The 22,128-nt window shown below is 54.8% G+C and overlaps 1 protein-coding gene across 2 annotated transcripts in view; it reads right to left on the minus strand.

Annotated features, from left to right (window-relative positions):
* Positions 1 to 4,540: 4,540 nt before the first annotated feature.
* TTBK1 (tau tubulin kinase 1) overlaps positions 4,541 to 22,128 on the minus strand; it is a 129,487-nt gene continuing 111,899 nt past the window's right edge. For both annotated transcript variants that reach the window (XM_032790824.2, XM_075064516.1), the window contains 2 exons: positions 7,926 to 9,499; positions 4,541 to 5,668 (listed from right to left, as the gene is read on the minus strand). In XM_032790824.2, the coding sequence (XP_032646715.1) occupies positions 5,281 to 5,668; positions 7,926 to 9,499 (1,962 nt within the window). In that variant the 3' untranslated portion in view covers positions 4,541 to 5,280. The remainder of the gene's footprint in view (positions 5,669 to 7,925; positions 9,500 to 22,128) is intronic.

A 22,128-nucleotide genomic window follows, 5' to 3' on the forward strand; every position in this document is an offset into this window, starting at 1 on the left:
GTTTGTGATGAGACCTGCACGTGGGATTCAAGGGGGGGCATGCCATGGCTTTATACAGTGGCATTACAATAGTTTCTGTCACCTAACATGCTGTTCACTTCTTGGCCTGTGCTGCACAGTGAGTGGATGTTTTCAGAGAACTACCCACAGTGACTCCAAGAGCTTTCTTGAGTGGTAACAGCTAATTAGACCACACTGGGTCAGACTAAAGGGCCATCTAGCCCAGTATCCTGTCTTCTGACAGTGGCCAATGCCAGGTGTTCAGAGGAAATGAACAGAACAGGGAATCACCAAGTGATCCATCCCCTGTCGCCCATTCCCAGCTTCTGGCAAAAAGAGGCTGGGGACACCATCCTGTGGCCTTCACAGCGTTCTCTGGCAAATTATTTACCTCAGTTTTTCACTTCTAGCCTTTGTTTCCTATTTTTTTAACCAGACACTATCCATGAGAGGCTTTTCCCTCTGGTCCCAGGCCTGCTCACGTTGCTTACAAGCCTTTGGTGAAGGAACGTGGGGTAAGGCTTTCTGAAGTACACTGTGTCAACAGGCTCATCCATGTCCACATGGCTGTTGACGCCTTCTTGGTTCCTCCACCTGAATGTATCACAGCCGGCTGTGCGCTTGCTGGCTGAAAGGCCCTCGCTCTCCAGGCCTCTGACTCTGCTGCCAGTCTCCTTCCCCCAGACAGCTCAGAATCATTCTGACTCTCAAACCCGCCACCCCTTCCTCCCTTGTTGGGCTGTCAGTCTTACTCCCCATAAGGAATATGGTCTGCAGAGGAGCAATGGATGCTGAGGAGGGAAGGTCATGAAGTGTAGGTTAGAGTGGACCCAGCAGGGAGCAATCAGGGTCTGAGAGCCCTCAGCCCCAGCCTTGGGTAGGGTGAGAGTCACCATAGGTAGGGGTGGGGCCACTGACCAAAGCATGGGAAGCAGGGAGAGCGGTGGGAAGAACATCAGGTTGTGGAGACCTCGCTGAGCTGAGAGGAATTAGAGAACTGAGCTTTCTGGGGAACTTGGGGAGGATGCAGTGGGGGCAGGTTGCCATGAGGTGGCCCTGGCTAGAGGACTGGGAAACCACACCGGGCTCTGTTTGAAACAGCTGTAACTTTATGTAACGGGATTTTCCCCAAGATGGGCTCCGTTCCCTAACAGCACATCACCTGGATGAAACCAAACAAAGGGCAGAAGACACCAATGAAAAGATAGGCAGGCTTTTAATGGCATGATCGATAATCCCCTTTTCAGAACAAATCTAATAATGACAGCTGCATCTGATGCATCATCAGCTGGTCCAGGACATGATCTGGTGGTCAGCAGGTGGATTTGTACACAGCCAGAGTCTCTGTGATGCATGCCAGGCTTGATGGCTGAGAAGTTTGCCATGCAGTTAGCCCAGCTTCGCCGTCCTTGGTGGTGGCTGTACATTCTAGTTGCAATGTGTAAACATTTGAGTGGCTTTCCTAAAGAGTGCGCAGAATGGAGGGAGGTGGCGCCAGGGGCCCCGCTAGCAGGGCCGGGCAGACAAGCCCGGGGAGCAGAAGTCCTGTCTCCGGGTCAGAACACTTTGCTGAGAAGGAAATTAACAGAGTTGCTCCAGGTGTAGCATCTGCAGTTAAGAGCCACGTGCCATCACTTCGGGCAGAGAGCTACAGCGGTGCCAGCACATAATACAGCCCCGGGGAAGTGACAGCTGTTCCCAAAGATACTGTTTCCCTGGCTTTGCCTCACAATCCCCCGAGTCCCATGTATGGTCCCTGCCTGCACTAGAGGAATACAGAGCCTGCCGTGCTGCTGCCTACCTTTTCCTGCAGCTGCTGACTCCAGGGCAAGGTGGGTGTAAGCGGGAGGAGAGAGTTTCCATGATGTAAGTGACAGCACAAGCCCCCCAGTCTCTGCCAGTGAGCACCACGGGGGGCCCATGCAGCTAGCACCCTAGAGACCCAGCTGGTGTGGGGGCTCAGGGGTAGCTGTGGGCAGCGCTTTCACCTCTATGCCTGTTGGGACAGGTTTGAGTTCCAAAGGGGAGCCTAGCGCCCTGAATTCAGCAGCCACAGTGCTGGCTCTGCACCATGGGCTGAGGACGCATTAATGTACAGCATGTGACTTGTTTTATTTACAGCTGTGTGAACAAAAGGGAGGAAAAATCCTTATTTCGGCAAGCACCTGCCACCCTGCCTTAGGCAGTGCTGGCTGGAGAGGCTAACGCAGAAAGGTCTGTGGGGGTCTGACAGCAAGAGGGATGCAAGGGGTCTGGACAGCTGCTAGAAGGAGGGAGGTTAAGAACGATGCAGTGAATAGCGCACAAGGTGCGGGCCGTGGGCCAGGCTTCTGGCGGGTGCCCCATTGGCCATCAGCCACAGCCCGGCCACCATGCTGACGCAGAGACCATCTCGGGGCGGGGGGAGAACTAGCCCCAATTTTAGCAGCTTTGCACTAGTGGGACACATGGTGCATCTGGAAAGCAGCATCCACCAGTACAAGCAGCTGCTGCCATTGCTCCCCGAGGGGGCCTGCACTGGGGCAGTGCTAGCAGCTACTGGCCAGCAAGGGGTGTAACTGAGGCTAGCCCCCAACACAGGAGAGGCAGAGCACCCTGCTACGGCTGTATTGCCTGTAGCTTTCGCTGACCCCCTGCAGGCGAGAGCTGCTCACCAAGGTGGGAGTCTAGCCTGAGTCAGCAAGGGATGCAGACGCTCGGCTCATGGGGCAAACTGGCCTTCGCTCGGTGTGACGTTTGTGCCTGTTGGGGTGTGAATACATAGAGACGGGGCGGGGCTAAAGGTGCAAATGCACTGATTTAACTAAGGGGGTTACACGCCCCGAGGTGGCCCACCCAGTGTAAAAGGGGCTTATTGCAGTTTAGCTAAAGGTGCTTGGGAACAGGTTTAGGGTAAGCTGGGCTTAAATAGGGTGATCAGATGTCCTGATTTTACAGGAACAGGCCCAATATTGGGGGCTTTTTCTTCTATAGGCTCCTATCCCCCCCCCCCCATCCCAATTTTTCACACTTGCTGGCTGGTCACCCTAGTCTTAAACAAAACCAGTTTAACTAACCCAGTGCAAGTACGTGTGGAGACACGGCCTCCTAAGTGGGGGGGGGTGTGTGTCCAGCCTGCATACAGGCTGGGGCCAGGCCCAGGCCAGGTACTGGCTAAGCTACAATGGGCAGACAGCAGTGGGAGAAGGAAGCAGGTGCAGGGCCCCAGCCAATGGCCCTTGGCGTCAGCATGAGGTGTCACAGCCCGTGAGGCAGCGAGTTTGCCCCCGGTTATGCAAGTGTCAGTCACACCCTGCCTGCTCTGCGGCCGGGCAATCAAAGTGCGCCTGACCCCAACCACCACCCGCTTTGCCCTGAACCGCGGATCCAATGCCCGGCTGCTGCTGCCCATCACCCACACTCCCGCTCCCTGGCTGCTCACAGGTTTGGTGCACAAGGAGCCTGGCTCTCTGTCCACACACACGGCAGCAGGTAATGCGCTGTATGGCTAAGCCCCTTCACCACGCTCCCTGTGCCCCCCCAGCCTGGCCCGGCCACGTGCCTTTTGCTGTGGCAAGCATGGCACAAGGTGGGTTCAAGCAGTAGGAGTCCCACAGCACCCGCTGCTGGCTGCAGCAGGCCCATGTGCTGATCTTTATGGCATGGCTTGATGAAGACCTGAGGGAGACACTAACATTGCAAGTGTTGGCAACTCTGCTCATTTTTTACAACGAGGTAAGCCCACGCCTGTGGCTACTTGATAGTCCCCTGCATGACCCCACATCCCCACCCCTCTAAGTGGTTGTTGGGAATCTGACCTTGCAGGTGGCTGTTTTTAATGCCTGTTCTTGCAGTGAGCTCCCTTACCCTGCAAGCCAGAGTGCGCTGCAGGCCAGTCCTGGCCCTCTCAGTCTTTACCACCCCACCAGTCTTTACACCGGCAGCTGAGTGCATCTGCAGGCCTGGGCTGGCAGCACGTACTCTATTCTTCTGCCGGTGCAGGCAGGGCTCCCCAGAGCAGTGGGTCCTGGCAGTGCCCCCCCGCCCCCATTGGGATGAATGGAGCATTTTGCCTCTCACCAAGCGATTGTCTCAGGCTCTCTGCAGACTCAGGCAAACATTGCGGCATCGGTCACCTGTGGCTCATGTTTTTCGAGCATTGCTTCCCAGCCAGGAAGGCTAAAAGGGTTTTAAAGTGAGAGCCGGGGGTTGCCAGGGCCTTAATCTGATCCTGCCACTACATTCACATGGTTTGTGCTCCCGCAGCACGTCGACAAGCTGAGCGTGCAGGCGGAGGAAGCCATCTGCCCAAATCAGCTAGTTATATGCTAGTGGATCAGTAACGTGCCAGCCCATCACTGGCTGCAAAGCAGCAGCACCTGTCTGTAGTACACAAGAGTCACCCCCCCCCCGCAGTGTTAAAGCCACTGTGGAGCGCCCCCCCCGCACTGCCACCTGGCAGCGTGACAACAAAGCACAAAGAAGTTCGGGGCAGGGGCACCCACACAAAAGTGACACTCATCTCTAGCATGGAGCTGCGGCTGGCGCCAGCAGGAAAGCTGTACTGGCCCCTTCTCGGCTGCATGCTGGGACTGGTAGTCTCCATGGGGCACAGCTGCAATCTGCCCCCCTAGCCCTTGGGCCCCTGGCTTGGTCACAGGTAGCCACCTGCTGCCACAGACAGATTGGCCTAGGGGGCATCACTGAGCAGCGGTGCCTGGCTCCCTGCACTACCAGACTTGCTGGAGCAGCTGGTAAAGTGCAGCCGGCTGCTCTCCTCGCTGACCCAGCGCGCTTCCTGGCTAGCTGGGCAGGAGGTGGGTTGTAACCTCTGTCAGTGCAAGTACAGCAGGCGACACGGGGAGGCAGGGGCTTCCTGGAGCAACGCAGTGGTGTGGGGGCAGCTCCCTCCAGTCCTAGAGCCCTCTCCTCCCATGCCCGTCCCCTCTCCACCGACTTCGACTGCTGCTCGCTAAAGCTCACGTGTCAGCGCGCTGGCTTGGGGAGACTGGTATTGCTAAGTGAGCAGGAGAAAAGGGGGGGGGGTGTCAGGCACTAGGCAGGCTGCCTGAGGCTCTGCTTGGTGGGTTGCAATAGCAAGCGTGTGCTGCAGCTGAGCCCTCAGTGGGGCAGAGGCGCTCCGCCCTGGGGCAGCGGTTTCCGGACGGCATGGGCGTGGGAGGGAGTGAAGCGCTGAGGTGCAGCGAGCTGCGAGCCGCTCGTGGGTCCGGCGTATACGGCAGCTCAGTGTACACTAGACGCAGGAGTGAGCCAGCCTGACGGGTTGGCGGCAGAAGATCATTATCTGGCCGCAGCCTTGCCTTCCGCGGACACTTGCCTTCCTTTGGTTGCTGGGCTCTGAGTCTGGGTTTTCCCTCTTTGTCCTTTCCTGGCCAGGCCTGGGGAGGCCGAGGGATCTCCCAGCAGCCCCCGCGCCAGGACTCGGGGTTGAGGGCGAGGAGATGGTTGAACTCGCTGCAGGGCAGACCCTGGCCTATGCTGCCGGGAGGGTGAAGGACTCTCCCGTCTGGACAGTGACTGGCTTTTGGGGGAAGCACTGAGGTTGCGTGGGGGCAGGCCGGGGCTCCAGGGGGGAGGAAGAGGAGCCGGACTTGGGGAGGAAGGGAGCCGGCTGTGGAGCTGTTTCAGTGAGGAGTCACTGGGCGCAGTCCCAGCTGTCCTCTGAAGCCTGCAGGGAGAGAGAGGAGAGGAGAGGGGAGGGGAGATGAGGGGGGTAAACCCAAGGCTCTGGGCAATTCTCACCGGCATGCATGGCCTCCGGCTGGAGCTGGCTGCCCAGCGACAACCAGCCGGTGCTAGCACACAGGGAGGCCAGTGGCACGTGGGCCATGTCTCTGCAACCCAGAGCAGGGGCCCAAGTTGCACGCTGGGATTTCTCTCTTGAACCGCCTCAGACCCAATGCCAAGCCGCCCCCAGGGCTGGGCTGGCTGCGGGGCTCCCCGCTCGCCCAGGGGTTAATAGCCCCAGATGGGATCAGGAAAACCCTGTGCCATCGCTGAGCCCTGCAGGAAACCAGTCAGCGTCTCATGGCCAGGCCCAGGGGCAGATGGGGAGATGGACCGTGGGGTGGGTAGGTGGGTGGGAAAATGGGCTGAGGGGTAGGTGAGGAAGCCAGGCCATGGGGTGGGTGGGAGAAATGGGCTGATGGCGGGAGGGGCAGACAGCAGAGCCAATCCTTGCTTATGTGATGACGAGCCCTCTGCGTCCATGCCGCTGCGCTTGGTGTCTCTGCTCTCCCCCTCCCTTCCCAGGTTGCTTCTCCTAAAGCTGCCAGCTCTCTGGGCAGAGACCCGGCCTCCCTTGGGCGCCAGCCAGCACAACAGGGCCCACTGGCACTTTAGGCACCAGCCCAGTTATGATCAGAGAAGAGGGCGCTGACCCATCAGCCGTGTCTGGTTTCTACCCCCGGCCGTGCCCAGCACGGGGAGCAGGGCTCCAGGCTGGGCTCCGGGCCCCCTGCCCAGGGTGCAGGGCTCCGGGCCGGGCTCTGGGCTCCCAGCCCAGGGTGTGGGGCTCCGGGCCAGGCTCCAGGCCCCCTGCCCAGGGAGCACTCTGGTAAGCGTAGCACCAAGGGGAGTGCTGGGCCCTCGCAGATGTGGCCCCCTAGTCACTGCAGGCGTGGAGTTGCCAACTTTCTAATCCCACAAAACCAAACGCCTTTGCTCTGCTCCCTGCCCCGAGGCCCCGCCTCTGCCACGTCCCTCCTCCGAGGCCCCACCCTTGATTGCTCCATCTGTCGCTCGCTCTCCCCCACCCTCACTCACTTTCATTGGGCTGGGGCAGGGAGCTTGGGTGTGGGGCGGTTGGGGTGCAGACTCTGGGGTGGGGTGGAGATGAGGGGTTTGGGGTGAAGGAAGGGGTTCTGGGCTGGGGCAGGGATTTGGGGTACAGGGGGTGAGGGCTGCAGCTGGGGGTGTAGGCTCTGAGATGGGACCGCGGATGAGAGGTTTGGGGTGAAGGAAGGGGCTCTGGGCTGGGGCAGGGAGTTGGGGTGCAGCGGGGTGAGGGCTCCAGCTGGGGATCTGGGGGTGTGGGCTCAGGTGAGGGTGGAGATGAGGGGTTTGGGGTGCAGCAGGAGGCTGGGGAGAGGGTTGGGGTTTTGGGGGCAGGAGGGGACTCTGGGCTGGGGCATGGGGTTGGGGTGCAGGAGAGGGTTTGGGGTGTGGAGTCCTGGTGGCTTTTACCACAACTCCCAGGAAGCAGTCGCCAGGTCCCTGCAACCCCCAGGCACATGGGCAGCCAGGGAGGCTCCGAATGCTGCCCTTGCACCCACAGGTGCTGCCTCCGCAGCTCCCATTGGTTGCGGTTCCATGTGTCTAGGGGCTGCAGGGACCTGGTGGCCACTTCTGGGAGCCGCGTGGTGCTAGGGCAGGCAGGGAGCCTGCCTTAGTCCCGGGCCCCTGCTGCACCGCCGACTGGGTTTTTAATGGCCTGGTCAGCCGTGCCGATCGGAGCCGCCAGGGTCCCTTTTTGACTGGGTGTTCTGGTCGAAAACCGGACAACCTGGCAACTCGCCATAGGCGGCCATCCCGCTCCATTGGGCTCCAGGGCCAGGCCCAGGCTGCTGGGAGCTGAGAGCTAAGCACAGCTGGTTTGCCCTGAACAGAAACGGAACATGTGAAAGGAGACAAGTGGAGACGGGAACCCACGGCCAGGCCGAGCAAACTGGGGGCTGGTGGGGTGCACCCATGGGCAGGGTGAGCAAATGGGGGGCTGGTGATGGAGACCCCCATGCCCAGGCCGAGGGTATGGGGTGTTGGGGGGGGAACCCCATGGGCAGGCCGAGGGAATGGGGTGTTGGGGGGGACCTCATGGCCAGGCCGAGGGAATGGGGTGTTGGGGGGGGGAACCCCAGAGGCAGGCCGAGGGAATGGGTGACGGGAGACCTGCATGGTGAGGAGCGAGAGCCATGCTGGTGACTGACCTGGCGGTGAGAGCTGCATCAAGCGTCGAGCTGTTTGGTGCTGCTGGGCTCCTGAACTTCATGGCTGCCGGCAATGTCCTCGCAGGCACGATGGGCCGAGGGATTCTGCTCTTTGTGCTTAAAGTTTTCCCTTCTCTTCCCCGGTGAAATGCCTTCCCCTCCCCCGTCCTCCTCGGGACAGAGTCGTCTGAGTCATGGGTGTCCTCCTCTGAGCCGGTGGCCGAGAGGGTCTCTGAGGCACGTCTCCGCTCGTCGCTGGAGGAGGTTGAGGAGGAGGCCCCAGAGGCCAGTCTAAGGAGGCGGCTTTGCCTTCTCTCCATCACTAGGCGAACCAAGTCAGGCTGTTTGGCCCTCTTGTGAAGCCTCTCTTTGGCTGAGAGCGAGGCCGACAGATCTGAGCCAGTGTCCTCCTCGGAGAACAAGATAGGAATCCGGCTTCTGTATCTGGCACTCAGAAGCTTCCTCGGGCCCTGCTTCATTGTTCCCAGGAGAGCCTCGGCTTGTGTAAGGCGTTCGGTCGCCAGAATGGTCTTTTCTAAGCTAGGCTCTCCTGAAACCAGCCGGCCAGTTTCTTCCAAATCCAGTGCCAGCACGGCTTTGCCTTTAAGCTCCAGCCTCTCCTCTGGGGACTGGGCCATGCCATTGGGAAGCGTCAGTGGCTCCCCTGCCATCTCCAAGGAGGTTTCGATGTGATTGACTGAGAGCGCGCAGCTTTCCATTTCTCCCCCTTCTAAACCAGAATTTGCACTCCCATTTTCTACCAACCCCAGGTTCTCCTCCAGGGCCTCCTCAAGGATGATCTCCTCCAGCTGGCCGGGAGGGCAGTACTCCTCATGCCTCACCAGCTGGCTGCCAGAAGACGACATGACATTCAGATGGGTCTTCTCTGCAATATGAACAAACGTGCGCTCGACTTTGGTAAAGGGGGAGGACGTCGTGGAAACCGCTGCTGGAGGCTTTGGTTCAGACTTCAGGATGGAGGACAGGGTCCCAGGCTCCGACACATCCAGCTGGCTGCCCAGGGGCTGGGGCCTCTCGCTCTGAGGCGTTAAAGCAGCAAGTGTCCCCAGATCGACATCTGGTGCCAAGTCAGTGGTGAGTGGAGACTTCTTCATGTCACCAGGTGAAAACAACACCAGCGTTTTGGAGCCTTCCTCCAGTTCTAAATCGCCATCGGCCATGGAAGCACGGCCCTTGGACCCTTTCTGATCATCAGCCAGCAGAGTGGACGGTGCCCCTTCCTGACTGCGCTCCGTGCTTTTCTGACTCACGTCGCTGCTGGAGCTACTGTGCATGTCAATCTCTTCTCCCAGATAACCAGCTTCCTCCTCCTCTTCGTCGTCCTCTTCCTCGTCCTCCTCCTCCTCACACTCCCCATTCAGTTCCAGACGGGGTTCCAGCGGTTTACAAGGAGCAGTCAAGACAATATTTGAGAAGTCGACCTTCTTTATCCGCTGGAGGATCCTAGGCTTTTCCCTAGAGTCTGACACATCCCGTTTAAAGTCTTGATAAGGCAAATTTAAAGGCACCGCCTTGGACACATCATTCATTTCAAAAGGGTTCAGTGTAAACACCTGGAACAAGATAGATGTAAAAAAGAAAACACTTAGTATCCAGAAGAGCATGGGCACAATGTCACAACACCAACCACGGCGGGAAGGGTCACGTGACATGTCTGTCTTCATGCCCATGAACCAGCCTTCCCTAGCACAGGGCACTGGCGAGAGCAAAGCAACCCTCCAAAGCCATTTCCTTGTCATCGGGCAGTCTCCTGTACACCTGCTCGTCAGTATCACCCAGGGCATCCAACTGGTCCTACAGCCAGGCTGCCTCCCAGGCTGAATGACAGCCTGGTCTCAGTTTAGCACCGCACCCCCCCCTTCATTCCACAGAGGACACCCCCTTGCCCCCGACCCCCTGTTCCAACGTGAGGTTTGCACAAAGAGCAAAGGGAGAATATGGCCTCTCCAGAGTAAACTTCGTTATTATCTGTGTTCAGCACCTTATTGTCGCACTCAGCACCGCTCAGTTAGGGCCCCACTGTTGTGACCTTTTGCTTTTCCATCCCCAACCTCCTCTTCCCCCTCCCTGGCTGTCTTATCAGTGTCCCCTTCCCATCAGTGACGCCTAGTCCTCCCCCACCATGGGCTCCCCTCCCTTCCCCAGTCCCTCACTAAAATGATCAGCAATTAGTGAAGGCTGACACATCAAGTGTCTTCCTAGGTTTTACTATTAACACTCCCTGAGGGCTTTGCTGTTTAATTTTTTTTTTGACACGCCCTGGTTTAAATCATTGGAAAGCGCCTGTAGCACTCAGTTGCATTCAGCAAGCTAGACTCAAGGATCTCTTCTGGCTGCTTTACGGGGACAAGGGTCCAGACAGCTGTTGACTTGAACAATCCGATCTCAAATTCCTTGCCGAGCTGCACTGGGAATCGGCAAACAGGCAGCAGCTCTGCACAGAATAACGTGCCTTGAATGTCAACACCCTTCGCCCTTTTGTGCACCTGAGACATCGGACGCAGACTCCGAGTTAGTTCCAGACCGCAGGGAAGCATGGCCATGTGGAGCTCCTTCTCCAGCACATCCTGGGTGTTTGCCTCTCAACAATGTCCATTTTTGTTACCAAGGAAAAGCTTTGGCTTCACGTCTCTTTTGACTTTGCCTCCTCCTTTTCCCCCCATCTACCTCCCCTGCTCTGGCCTGGCCTCTTTTCTACGGTGTAGGCTACGGTGCGGACGGGCACCGCCAGAGCCCTCTGGACTCTCTGGTTCACTTCTGCTTTATTTCCCAGGCCCCAGGCTCTGCTGGCTGGTCCAATTGCAGCAGGACTCTAGCACACACCTGTTTGCGTGCAGACCCGTCTCCCTCTCCCTGTTGCATCCCCACTTAGTCAAATCAACCTCGGCTGGTGAACTGGACACACTGCACAAGGCGACGCACCCAGACAGCTGTTCTGCCTCAGCACCTCCTGCAGACATGTGTCTAGGCCGGCTCTGCGGCCCAGGGCTGCGTTCCATTCACTTGCTGAGCACAGGGTCTCCAGTGCAAACAGCATTCCCCGGGGGTCTTTCCAGCGACTTGGTGGGGCTGTGCCTCAGGCCCTCAGTGCAGGGGCCCCGGCAGCTTGCCCAGGGTGTTGGGTTCCCCACAGAGAAGAGACACTGGTTCCAGCAACATCTCTGTGGACGTCCTCCTGCTCCAGCCCTGTTCCATTTCCTCTGAACTGGGGGGGTGGGTGGTGGTAGTGGCGGATGATTATCCACTTCCCTGTCATTCGCTGGACGAACCCCCAGTTCCCTCTTTAAACCTCTGCCTTTGCTCTCAGGCCTGCATCATGGTCACCAGCCTTCTGGTCGAAGGGAACTGGGTGAACCTCTCTGGAACTGCTCCTGTATGGGCCGGAGGGATTATTGCAATCCCCCAGTGCTCTACCCCCCCATGAGGCCTGTGCAACCTGCCCCACTGCAGTGGGGCCAGGGATGGGGCTGGATATTAATGCTCTAGCTCATTCTTCTGCTGGGCAGCATTAGCCTCTCTCCTCAGCCGCAGGTCCCGATTCCTGGTATTTCTCTCATTCTCTGCTAGTATCTAATATCTCATCACCTTTGAACTTAAAAACCGCTCAGCCCCATCTAGCCATGCACGCTCCTGGCCTGTATCAGCCCACGTTCCCACTGCAGCTTCATTCCGCTCCACGCTCGCCATCAGCTCCTTCCTGCTGTTCATTACACTCCTCTCTGGGATAAGAAGCCCTCGGGTGACCCGGATCTGGATCTCAAGGTGCTACGATAGCACGAAAAATAACAATTCCTTCCCTCTCTTCGAAGTTTTGGCCTTGCTGTTGCGGAGCCATGCTGGAGCCCTTTCATTTAACCTGTTTCCTTGTGGGTCTGGCTGGACGTGTGGCCTGCAGTCACACCACGCCGTATGGGTGGTGTCCTCTCCGGAGTGGGACCTTCCTCTTACCCTGGACATGCAGCTCACGCCCCTCCCCTGATTCCCCACTCCTGCGATAACTGACTGCTAGGCTGGGTTATGAAATCTTCTACGTCCAGCTCACTGTTACCTCGTGTTCCTCACAGTTCTGGGTGGCCTGGGGCTGTGTGTGTTTTCCTGGCTTGCCCTTTCAAATGCCTGTTGCAGGGAACCCCAAGAAGTGCAAATATCTGACAGCGAGAGAACTGGGCCAAAAGAAATGGCGCTCAGCATCAGCTGCCAGCAAACCTGGACCAAAGAGAATCGGTTGCGGGGACAGTGTGGTAAGACGTCCTTTTAGCACACCCATGTCATGTCCTTACCTGTGTTACTCACACTCTCTGGACTTGGTAAAAGAAAGACATCCCAAAGGAATCGTGGTCTGAGGGGGTCCCTTCACTGCAGGGTTAACTTGGGTGTTTGGCCCCAGCTCTGAGCAGCCAGGTTAGCCGAGCACCCACACTGCAAAGCCTCACCTGAGTTACCCGGTATCCGCACTGGTGCTGTGCTCCCCTGGGTGTGGTGCTAGGACTTTCGGGAGCAATCCCATGACAGCTGCAGTTCTCTCCCAGTGAATTGTTGGAGAGCACCTCTGTCTGCCTAGGCACACGGGGGATGGTGGGAAGGCACTGGAGGATTACTAGCACTAGAGTGAGTTCACCTGCGTCCTCACTGCAAAGACAGGTGGTTTTAGCCTGCGTGAAAGCAGCACTCAACCTCTAACCCACCCCACAGCCAACCTGGGCTCATAGGCACAAGAAATAGGTGTGGGGGGGGCGGGGGGGGCTGCAGCACTGCCAGGTTTGACACGGGGCTGCACTGCCCCCCCCCTCCACACCCGGGGTCCTTGCTGCTGGCCCCATGCATGCCCGCAGCTGTGGCTGCAGCCTTGGCTCTGTCACGCCTGTGTGGATCCCTCCCACTCCCGGAGACACAGCCCTAGCACTGGGCGGGGGTGGATAACGCAAGGGGACTGGCTTTCAGCATCCCCACTATTCAAAGTGTTCCAGCACCCCTGCCTGGGCTGAACGCACCATGGAACTCAGCTGTGAGGGGAGTCAGGAACAGCATGTGTTAACTCGGCCGTGATGGCAAGCCCAGACCACGGCGCAGGACCAAGACCTGGCTCCTAATCCTGCATCTCCCTATGGTGCATTTCTCCTCACTCCCCCCAGCTAGAGAGCAGGGCTAATGATACTGACCCACCTTTGCAAAGCCCTTTGAGATCTAGGGCAGCAGACTGCTACATGCGAGAGGTGCTGGTGGCAGCTCTGTGGTTAAGAGTATGTCTACACTACCATGACTATACCAAATACCAGCGTAGCTATGCTGGCATAACTCTGTAGAATAGACACAGCCTACAGCCCCTCCCCAAGTGACTGGAGCTACGATGAGGGAAACCGTTTTCCATCCCCACAGCTGTGTCTACACTGAGGGGGTTGTTGCCAGAGACAGGGTTTTTCACACTCCTGATCAATGTAGCTATGTCAAGCTCACTCTTAAGTGCAGACCAGGCCAGAGATTGCACCAAAGATTCCTTTCAAAGGGACCACTGCAATTTTTCAGCTCTGTTTCGGTGGGACCATTGCAATCTTTGAGTTCTATTGTTTTGAGAAAAACTACTTGGAACGAGAAATCTGAGCTTGTTTGAATTTTCAAGGACGCTTCTGATTCCAACAGTAGCTGTTGTGTTACAGTGTTTCCAAAAATCCCTTCTTCCAGATTTTCAGCCTGGGGAGTCTCACTTTTCATCAGAACCCTTCGGGCAAAAGGCAGACTTCTCAGAGCCCACACACAGCACAGCAGCCTGGAGGCACCTGAGCCAGGGAGCCCAGGTCTCCACGGCAAAGAAGGGTGATGAACTGAAAGGGTCTGGATTTTCTACAGTACGTTGGGAGTAAGAGGGGGCTCAGAACTGGGACTGGGAGGGGAGGCTTTGCACCTTCTTGCTGCTGGGGCCAAAGGAGGATGGATCAGCCCCAGACATAGATTAGATAAGCCCGAAAGCTGCCCTGGCTTGCGCCCCCTGCTGCCAGAGTCCCTCTGGGCAGTACAGCAATAAAGAATTGCCAGGGTGCAGGTCTGTCTCTGTTATGCCTCCTCCTGCCTCTGCTCAGCTCCAGAAAGCTCCCCATGCCAGGAGATTCGGCGCAGGGGAGATACTCCATGCCAGAAGCCTGGCTGAGTCTCCCTGGGGCTGCAGGCCGTACCCCCTTTCAGTCGCTTTGATTTAAACCGTTGGAAACCACGGGGAATTCAATCTTGAAGAAACACTTTGCAAGGGACAGATCAGGCTGCTAAGGGACTCAAAGCTAGACAAATCCAGGAAATACAGTGTAAAGCCATAGATCTGTGTAACCCCTTGGTCCCCTCACTGCCCAGGCACACACTGTGCACAACAAAGTCACAAGTGACACAGCCCCCTGCTGCAGGCAATCTCACGATGGTCCAAAAACTTCCAGCCTTCGAGCAATCCCGGGGAGGCAAAATCAGACGGATCGACTCCCACACTGCACTGCAAGCCTAGAGACCACGCGTTCCAGCCCCAGCTCTGTCCCTGATGGCTTATCACAGCCTCCACCTTGGGGATAATTTAGCATTTGCCCTTTTCACAGGTAGCAGAGCTTACAAGAGGTCTCTCTATACAGAGCTGGGACAGAACCTGGTTCTCTAATAGAGCACATTGACACACAGTCTTTCAGAGAAACATGCCCAGTTAGGAACTTGTTTAACCCATGCCAACACAATGGAGCTTTGTATCAACCCTCTGCCCCAGGTTCTGAACCTACAGCCTGCAGCTTTATAGGACAGACCGCATTCACTTCAGCTATAGGCTAGGAGCTGCTAGCCAGAGGAAAAGAATGCTCCTATCCTCTGCAGACCAGATCTTACAGGGGAGATACAACACACAGTGTCCAGCTGACCTGCCAAGCATCACACTTCCAGCATGGAACACATGCTTTGTGAGGTCAGTGGCACATTCCTGCACCGCTGGTAAAATATTCATTATGTGTGAGAGAGACCGTCCCTGCCATACACGCGGGGAAGGTCCCTTGGGCGGTAAGCCAAGAGCTGAGGGATGCGCTGTCAGAGTAGAGACCTTGGATCTATGCCCAGCTCTATCTGCTATGACTTGGTGCAAATTCTCACGTCATCTTGGTGACGATTGTTACCTCACCAAGGCAGCAGTGACACCATGGCTCACAGTACAGGTTAGGAAGTAGAGAAGGTATTTGCAGCCATCAGGGAAGGAGTGGGATTAGAACTCAGCCCCTGGGCTGGTAGGTAAAGCGCACCTTCCCCATAGTACTGGGAGCAGAATCTCTCTGACTTGTCTTCTCCAAACTCTTCAAGTCATGGCAAGACTGCCTGAGGTTATCAGCTGAAAGTTGACAACCCTGATCCCTTCAGGCCTGCTGAGAATTGATCGCAAATCTGAATGAAACACTGGCTGCCTCTGACATCTCGGTGAGCTCCTGGAGTGGAGAGATGCTCACAGCCCTAGCTCACTAGTTAAACATGAACCAAAAGCGGGTGGAGGCCTTGCTGGAGCCCCAGGCAGAGCTGACAGGTGAACCAAAGCAGGCCTGGCCTTGACAGAACAGTAACACACTAGGTATTAGCTAACGAGATAAGCACATTCCTGACCTGCGAGAATGGAACAAGAACACCCCAAGTAACTATGTAAACAAACTCCCAAGAGACGGTATAGATGGCTGAGCACCTTTGCCACCGAACCGAGCCTGTGGTCTCTCTCGATGAGTAACTCGAGGTCTGCTGAATCAGCAGTCTGCATTCTCTGCTTGTGCAGCTAACACCGGAGCTCCGAGAACAGCTGCACTAGCAGCACTGACAACTCTGCAGCACCAGCAACACGAACGACTGTCAGCACTGCATCCCTGGAAACCAGAGGTCTTTTCACTTGTGCCTCCTGGAAAAAGAGTGAACTCAGCTGAGTGATAATCCAGCCCAGCTTACTCGGGGTTCACAGAGAAGCTCTTGAAAAGGGGTAAGCTCTGTCTGTCTAACAACTGAGCTCTTCCACGTGTTGCTAACGGTTAGGGTGACCAGAGGGCAAGTGTGAAAAATTGGGATGGGGATGGGGATGGGGGTGGGGGGAGCCTATATAAGAAAAAGCCCCCAAAATTGGGACTGTCCCTATAAAATCGGGACATCTGGTCACCCTACTAACGGTCAGCATGACAGATCACAGAAGGATCTTCCAACAGATTTAAAGGAGAAGGGGTGAAAGAAAACACTGTCACCAGGGTTGTGCCTTTGATTCTTTAATAAGGTTTTGGTAGTATACAAGCTTTTTCCGATTGTCTGGATTAACATACACGGATTTAAAAAAGGCACAGAATCCATTGCACAGCTTCTGCTTTGTTTTTTAGATGAAGTTGCTCATTTGTTGTGGTTTCAAGTGTAGGATCTTACAGTACTCGGCAGCATTTACAGCGTGTTCTACATACAGGTATTCAGTGCATGCTTTTATACAGGAGTTAGAATTCAAATTCTCTCTCGGGATCTCTATATACACAATAATACAGTGCTTTTCTTCTGAAAAAAAGCTTTCAATTGTTTCTTGCATGCTTGGTCTGCCCAGGAGAATAGTGCAAGCGTATAATACAGTGTTATTGCAGTACAAAAAGGCTGAGGGGTTTACTTTAGGCTCTAAAGGGATTAGACGCAGGAAGAATAAAAAGGCTCAGGGAAAAACAAGCTCTGGACCCCTTCAGACAACTTGGTCCTTCCAAACCAGTCCCTTGTTACCTTTTAAGCTACAGCAGGCGGTTCACCCACTGCAATGGGCTTCCAGAGTGACTTTGAATCCAACGACAGGCGAGACCTGCTGTCAGACACATGTGCTTCCCAGAAGACACTACCCTGGAGGGTTGCACAAAGGGGACTCTCTCAAGAACCAGACCCCCAAACTGAACTTTCCCCAGCAAACCAGGAAGCTCCCCTACACTCAGCACAGCTGTGTCCAGGCTAACTCCATGCCATAAGTACACCGGCACCATCGAATTCTGTCTGCTTGAAACAAACGACAGCTACAGAGACACACCCCTACACCTTAGCCGGCTTGCAATGAATGTATGATTTGGACTCGATCTGGCGTAGCAGCGACAGAAGCACAACAACGAGCCATTGGCTGTGGGAGATAATGCAAAGGAAGGATATGCTGGTCCCTGAGTTTTTTCATGAGAACTGGAAGGTCCAAGAACAGAAAGCAAGTTCCCAACACGACTCAGAGCTCTGCCTTGGGAACAGGAAGAGGCCTTAGTCCTGAGGAATGCAGATGGCAAATAGCAAGATTTTTAGTCCAATCTTCCTTGTAACAGCTTTCAATTGTCGGGGCCTCAGCATATCCTGGAAGTGACATTATTCTCTGCCAGCAGCGACTGAGCTCATTGGCGACTGGGAGACTCGGCAGAATTTACTACAGCGAGGGGGAACGCCAAAATCTGAGTGCCTGAAGAAGCTTTCCTTCCAAGCCAGCTGCCCCGGGAGGTAACACAGAGAGGTGCCCTCCTTGAATACAATCCCATAGGACTGCTACGCTGGTCTGCAGACGCCTGTTATTCCAAGGTCCGGCAGCACCGGTCTCATGGAGATGATCTCCGTTCCCAGTGTCTGACCACTGGAAGCTACTCTGTCCTCCTATTGATCTTTAGAGGTGTATATGCCACACCCATCGCTATGCTAGCTGTGTGCCCGGCTTCTCACTGTGTGCGTTTTTCGTGTTTGCCTCACACCCCTTGGCAAGACGTGCTAGAGCTGTGAAGACGTGCCAATGCCCCTGCCACAGAAATCCCTACTTCTTCTGCGATTACCATCCCCGGGAGAGTCTGCTTGAGGAGATGTACTGACGGGGAAGAGCCGTTTTCACTATCCACAACAGACCTGGGAAACGGCAAACAAAATGGAAGGAAAACGATGCCAAACGTGTTCCAGTCTCCAATTTCGAAAGCAATTTGATAGCAGCAAGAAAGAGGATGAAGAAAAAAGCCTGCAAAGCCAATCCCTTCCCTAAGCAGCAAGAGCCCATGTAAATTAGCAGCACTGAGCAGGAGCCTGACGTGGTTTTCTCAGGAAGGACCAAGCTGAAGGGGCAGGCATCCCATGAGCATCCCCGTTATTCACCTGGGAGCATGGAACAGCTTTTGCAATGAGCGTGTTTCATGTTGGCCTATCACCTGCCTGCGCTTGTGATGAAGCTGCTGATGAGGAAGCTCTGGGAATTCTTGTAAGAAAGATATAAGCCAAGTTGGCTGGGTGACAGGAGCCAACATGAAACGCCTTTTGCATACTGAAAAAATAAAACCTCCCAACACAGAGCGAGTTTCTCTCTGAATGTTCAGATCCATGCAGGTGAATGTAGCATGGAGGTTAGTTTCACTCCCACCTTACGTGGTTTAGCAGCTTGTTAAAAAATGTACATTCATTGTAAGATCACTTCCCACAATGTTTTTTGTGGTACAAAGGAGGAATTTCAATACATCAGGTGAGAGTTAGAAACATTTCCTATAAATGAATCTTTGTGCTGTCATGAGGAACTGCCAATGCAGATCTCTACGTTACAGTGACCCAGATGAAGAGCACATGGTACGAGAATGCAGCAAGGGAAGGAACTGGCACACCGATCAGCCTTTACTCTTTGTATATAATAACTGAACAGTGCACAAAAAACATTCTCATGGACTCAACCCCAAGCGGCCACAAGTGACAGCAGGGCCCTCCTCACCGCAGCATTCTGTCACTGGAAAACAGCTGCAGGTGAATGGAAACATAAACGTGCTATGAGACACTGCACTGAAACAGGGATGGACTAGCGCCAGGCCCTTTGCTCTAATCTGCATCCACACGTAGGGCCAGATCATCCACTCAAACCAGACATGACAAGCGTATGGCCCTTTGTTTCACTGAGGTTCTCCTTTGCAATAGCCCTTGGGGTACTTGCATTGATGGACACAGGCCCGCTGGCCGTGCTATGCCTCTGTGATAAACCTGGCCCATCACACTCCTGGCAGGGCTCATAGACACACCTGCACAACTGTCACACAATCAGCAATGGAAGTTCCAGCAAAAAACCCCACTGTCACCATGGGGGCAAGGGTGAGAAAGGGGGGGCATATTTGGCTTATATTGGCCAGCCTCTCCAGTGACCTGGATGTACCCACCTATCCGTGTGTGGAGGGAGGGCAGATGGAGGGCAGCCAAGCTAGGAAGAAAGGCAACCCATGTTTTCAAGTTGAGAAGTATTTGGGGTTGTTTGTTTACTAGAAACAGAAAGAGGCGTTTAGGGATTTTCAGGGCCTCAGACCTTGTCCGGGAGAAAACCCAACCCCACTTTTATCAGCAAGCCTCTCAAGGCACATCTGCATCGCAAAAACCCCACTCCTGCTGCAGCAAGTCTCAGACCGGGGCAGCTGATCGGGCTCGTACTACAGGGTTAAATATAGCAGAGTAGCCATTCCTGCCTGGGCCCCGAGCCTGGGCTGCAGCCTGAGCAGGAACATCCACGCGTGCCCACTGCATGAACCCAGGGCAGCTGACTCAGGCCCTGAGACTGGCAGCTACAGGTTTTTCTTGCAGTGTAGACATACCCTGGCAGACAGCTCTGTCTCTTCCCCCTGAGCAAAGCTAGAGTTTGGCCAGCAATTTTCTCCATAGACTCATTGACCACCGAAGAGATGTCCACCTTGAATGCACTAGGAGAAGAGGGCTCTCAGTTATGGAGTGCAAACTCCACAGAAAGTGCCTCAGCTCAAGGCAAAGCTCTGACTGGGGTAGGTCAAGGCTCTCCACTAACACCTCATATTATCTAGCAGAAAAAGCATTACAGGTTAATACAGTCTTAACACAGTACTGCTCATGTGGCCGGGGAGTGCTGAGATTCCATCTATTCCACTGAAGAGATGCCAGTTTCACTGGACCAAATGACTTTATGTGACAGATCTCCTCCCCAGGCCATGTTCATGAGCAATAGACACCCTACTCTACCCTTGCTAGAGTACTCTTGTGCCACCACGGAGTGCTTAAACACAGAACACACATGCCAAAGTGAACTAAGTGCTAACAACATGCAGAGGAAGCACATCAAAAGATGACGATGCAGTGGGGAAAGACCTGACATTGATTTCAGTGCTAGTTTCAAAGATGCTGGTGAGTAGCCTATTTATTATTCAGCTGTTTAACATCAAAGAATCTAAAATAGAAATGACTTCTTCTTTCACTCATTCCTTTCCCCAGGATCATGGCTCTGGATTCAGGTAGAGCATTTCTGTATGAGACACACACCAGCGATCCTGACCTCTTGCGACCAGTGAAACCCCAGGACACTTTTTGGGATAGTCCAGGTATTAGCCCCAGTGTCCCAGCCTAGTTTCTTCCAACTCAGGTAATTACACTCTGCCTCCTGAAATTCTCCCTGCAGTGTCAAATTCTTTCTTAGGTCAGGATCTCCTGGGATGAAGGCATTTAAATGGGAGGAGAAGTGATTCCTATTACATATCTATACATTTTGGAAAGTGCTATGGGATCATTTGGGATGGGGTGTGCTACTGAAAGGTAAAACACTATAACATTATTGAATAAACTCTGAAATGGGCTTTTTAAAGCTCAGACAAATGAAAGATTTCCAATTTCTCTCTGGAGCTCTGAGAACTACCTGTCAATCAGACAGGAAGAGCTCTCTAGTTCCCCTTTGCTCTGCTACAAACTGTCTGAAAAGTGCAGTGCCCCAGTCTCTGCACCCCGATTCCCTTAGGAAACCTGTGCAATGGAGAAAAGGCTAAAGTACTGAGGGTCACTTGCCCCTAGTCTAACTAGAAAGCCTCAGCTCTGAAACCAAGGCCCCCGGCTCTCAGAGCGGGCAACTGCCACCGCTATGTCCTGCCAGACACCTGCTCTGTGCGACCAAAGACAACGGATAGATCAAATCCTCAAGGCCACCAGCACCCGGCAGCGCAGGGGAATGGAGTCGGGCACTGCCCCCAGGGAACCCTTTGCATGAAGTGGTGTGGTTGGTTTGAAGCAGAGAGCAAACACCACCTGGAGCTTTAGTTTTGTTTCCCATATGGGAGCTGTCACAACCGAGCGCCCTTTGAAATGAGGATTATTAACAGGCTTTCAAATCAGCTCAGTGGCAGGAACCCCATCACCCTGCAGCTGCAGCATCACTGCAGTGTGTGGGCAGTGTCAGCAAAGCAGTGAAGTGGCTCAGGGGAGCTCTGCTCCCCCCCCCACCCCTGGCAGCAGCCTTGGGCATCGTCATGTCATTTGGTCCTACCCCACGGGCAGGGAAGGTTGGCAGAGTGAGAGATGCTCATTGTGTGTGTGTGTGAGGGGGGGCATTCACCTCTCTACCACAACGGGCCCCTCTCCTGCACTCTGTCAGCCGTGCAGCTAAAAGGGACTTGGGCAAGGGATGAAAGCAGCAGAGCCCCTGCTTTATACACTATGCAGCCTGGGCTGAAGATGACTACAAACGTGGGGAGAAGCACCCCAAATGGGTGAAGGGCTGATATTCTTTTCCTTGCCAAGCCTCTTTGGCTGCTGGCTTTTACCTGCTTCGGATGCAGGCCACCAAAGATGAACGTCCCCCGCAGCAAAGCTCCACAGAGCCCATGCTGGTCTAACAGCAGCGCGGAAGGGCTGGGAGAGAGCTTCTCGGGACAGCGCTCAGAGCTTGCCCTTGCGCTCTATAAGGTCTTTGAAGGAGACTAATGCACCAACTCAAACAAGGGCCAATGACTCACCCAGGATGGTGTGATCCAGACAATGGAGGAGGCAGATTGGAGGCCTTTGCCTAGAGCTTCCTAAATTAGCGTCACTCCAGCATTTATAGCAACATTTTCACAGAGAGGGATTAAAAGTCAAAGTCTCGTCAGCTCTTTGCTATGGGATGAAGGGATGGAAGACTACAGGTGTTGGCCATAGAAAAGAAGGAACTGGGGGCCCAGCCCACACATGGAAACCAGGTTATAGGATAGGAGGGTTTTGCAGATAACATACAATTTGATCTGCACTGGATCCTACCCCACTGTGGCCTCACCACATTCGTGGGGCTTATTTTGAATAAGAGCGGTAAATAGTGACAGGGAACATGTGCTGTGCAGAGTGGGGCACAGGCCAACAATAACAGAACGCTGCTCATTCAGGACACAAGCACCCCTGGATCCCGGTCCCAGACATTGCTAACGCACACAGATAGAAGGCA

This window comes from Chelonoidis abingdonii, chromosome 3, assembly GCF_003597395.2.
Source record: "Chelonoidis abingdonii isolate Lonesome George chromosome 3, CheloAbing_2.0, whole genome shotgun sequence".
In the NCBI taxonomy this organism is placed as follows: domain Eukaryota; kingdom Metazoa; phylum Chordata; order Testudines; family Testudinidae; genus Chelonoidis; species Chelonoidis abingdonii.